General features: G+C 32.0%; 1 protein-coding gene across 1 annotated transcript in view; it reads right to left on the bottom strand.

Annotated features, from left to right (window-relative positions):
* Positions 1-2,955, bottom strand: part of HLTF (helicase like transcription factor) — a 75,852-nt gene that overhangs the window by 32,248 nt on the left and 40,649 nt on the right. The window contains exon 14 of the mRNA XM_007940209.1: positions 586-729. Coding sequence (XP_007938400.1) covers positions 586-729 — 144 coding nt within the window. The remainder of the gene's footprint in view (positions 1-585; positions 730-2,955) is intronic.

The following is a 2,955-nucleotide window of genomic DNA, read 5'->3' as shown; positions in this document are numbered from 1 at the left end:
TTGTCTTCCAAATTTCTTTGCATAAATGAGTAAGCACTTCCAGCACTGTATCAGTTTGTTGAAACATCTCAATGTTAACACATAGTGATGATGTAAAAATTTTCAGTTATAGAAATTATTTTAATATAAGAACATGACTTTCTTTTATATAAAAGGTAATGTCCTTACCAGAAGACTGAATTAGCAATAAAGTATTTTGAAAACTATTTTAACTTAACTAGAATTTTAGGTGAAGAATAATTAAAGTCCTAGAAGAACTTGGAAACTTATAAATTAAAGCTAAACAAAAGTTGATTTCCACAAAGATACCATTTAATTAAATCACTGTAAGAGAAAACAATTTCTCAGAATACTGAAAAACATCATAGAATTCATTTACAAATTGCTAACTATACTTAGTTGTGAGAATTTAAAGTAGTATTTTTATAAAATGTTCAATCTTTCCTATTAATTTTCTATAGATTCCTAACCATCTAAAAAGAGGGAAAAAGAAAACATAGTCTAAAGTCTGAGTTTAAGAACACTTTAGATCTGTAACATATTTTTAAAATCAATCATTGAAATCTCTGAGCACAGTATACTTACCCCATAATCATGAGTTAAAATATTGTATGTGGTCAAAACAATATCCTGTTTTGAAAGCAAAGTGGGGTCTCTAATACGATCAGGACCATAATAAACATAAAAATTCAAGTGCACGTCTGATTTTATATGTTGTCCAAACTGGTCCTAAAAAAAAAGTTAAATATTTTCAATATTAAGATGATTAGTGTCAGACTTAATTACATGCTACAAGAAGAGGAGCCCTGGTGGCACAATGGTTAAGCACTCAACTGAAGAATGGTTGGTGTTTGAAATTCACCAGCTGCCCTGCAGGAAAAAAGACATGGCAATCTGTTCCTGTAAAAACTACAGTTTAGGAAACCCTATGAGGCAGTCTACTCTGTCCCATAAGGTTGCTATGAGTCAGAATGGACTCAACAACACACAACAACAACATAAGAAGATAATACTGTCACAAATCAATGTACTAAAATTACATAAGATCACATTTCTTTCAATCTAAATTAATATAATAAAAATGATGGTGTTGATACCATAGTAATTATTATACTGCTAGAAAACCTGACATACACACAATAACAGTAACATATCACATAAGTTTTGCCAGGCCCTATCAATGAGCAGCCACTTCACTATTAGGAGGATAAAACAACAAAGCTTCTTAGGAACAGTAATTACTGTAAAAAAAAAAATTTCAATGTTTTAGTAAAAGGGATTTTTAATGATCCCAATTACTCAGTTGACTTACCAATATCAAAGTTAAACAGTAAAAGAACAGCAATCAACATTTTCAAGGATGCAGGCAGATTCAAGCACACTATTAATATAGGTATTAATATTAATATAATAATATAACATTATATAATAATATATAATTCTCATTCATTTATTGAGGTTCCAATTGCCAGGGATCAGGGCAGAGCTTAAAAAAAAAAATGACTTGGAAGTTGCCCGCCTTGAGGATAGGATCAATTCTTAAAGTTTTATGTTTATACCATGAAATCAATAGATCCGAGAGATTTTGTGCAGAAAGATATATGATTATATTAGAGGAAAAATACACCAAACAGAAAGAGCTGGGAAAGTATTAGGTGAAAGATGATGAAGCCCCTAAACCATAAGGGCTTCAGAGGAACAGAAGGAAAGCACAGATGTGAAAGAATGGTACCAAAAGGAGGGACTGATAGGACTTGGAGACTACCATGGGATATGAAGAAAATGGTGAAGGCAAGGAAGCCTCTGATATTTCAAATGATAGAGAAATTTAAAAATAAAGAGAAAAACAGGTGAGAAAGAATTATTATTATTTTAAACATGTGAAAATTTGGGTCACCACAGAATATCAGACTAGAGAAGCCTATTAGGAAAATATAAATTTTGGGCTATAGTATATGTGAAAGGTCTAGATAGACAATATGAATTTTAAAGTCATAAACAGAAAGCATGTGAACCCACAGGAGTTAATAAAATTCCCAAAGAACATGTACAATGAGAAATGGTAAGGGACAGAGTCTATGGAATACCAGTAATTAAAAGAACAGACTTATCCATTCATTGGGAGAAATGATATGATGTCTGGGATATAATTTAAAATATTCCAGCAAAGAAAAAAAGGAGAGGATGAAACAAATGTGGCAAACTTTTGATAATTTTATCATCTTGATGAATAAATTGAGAAATGTCTTCTTTTTAAATACCATGCCTTAAGAAGTAAAAAGGCAGGTATAATAGGAACCAAAGGAGAAAGAGGAGGCTAAGCCACAGCAGTCAGAAAGTTTGGGTAGCAAACAGAACAGTTATGGCCTGCGGACTAAACAATGTCAAAATCTCACGAAGAAAAACAAAGCAGATTTTTAACTTATAATTTATATTCAATCAACCTCTTTCCAAAAGGTTTAGAGATGGTTTATTAAAAAAGGACATAACAAAAACAGTAATAAAAGAGAAACAAACTCAATACATAGTAAAAGAAAAGGGGAGCTCCTTGGACTTGCAACAGTGAGGTCACCGAAGGCCTTTGCAAAATTTCTGTGGAGGGTAGGAGCAAAACCCACACTGCTGTGGTCTGAGCAAAGACTGGAACATGAAAGAGTAAAAATGAAAATGTAGAGAATTTTTCAAAGAAATCTGAACAAGAAAGAATCTAACAGTTATATGAGAAAAATCTTAATCAATGGGTTGCCTTAAAATGAAAGAGTTTATTTGTGGAATAGTTAGACTTGGAATAGAAAAAAATAATTTTTCTGGAGAAAGAACTATAGACTATAGATACTGTTTTGGTTACCTAGTGCTGCTCTGACAAGAATATACCACAAATGGAATGGCCTTAACAAACAGGAGTTTATTCTCTTACAGTTTGGAGGCTTTAAGTCCAAGTTCAAAGTGCCAGGC

Source organism: Orycteropus afer, unplaced genomic scaffold (genome assembly GCF_000298275.1).
Source record: "Orycteropus afer afer isolate SDZICR_OR568_19922 unplaced genomic scaffold, OryAfe1.0 scaffold00066, whole genome shotgun sequence".
Lineage (NCBI taxonomy): Eukaryota > Metazoa > Chordata > Mammalia > Tubulidentata > Orycteropodidae > Orycteropus > Orycteropus afer.
This window is presented reverse-complemented; position numbering and strand designations above follow the sequence as displayed.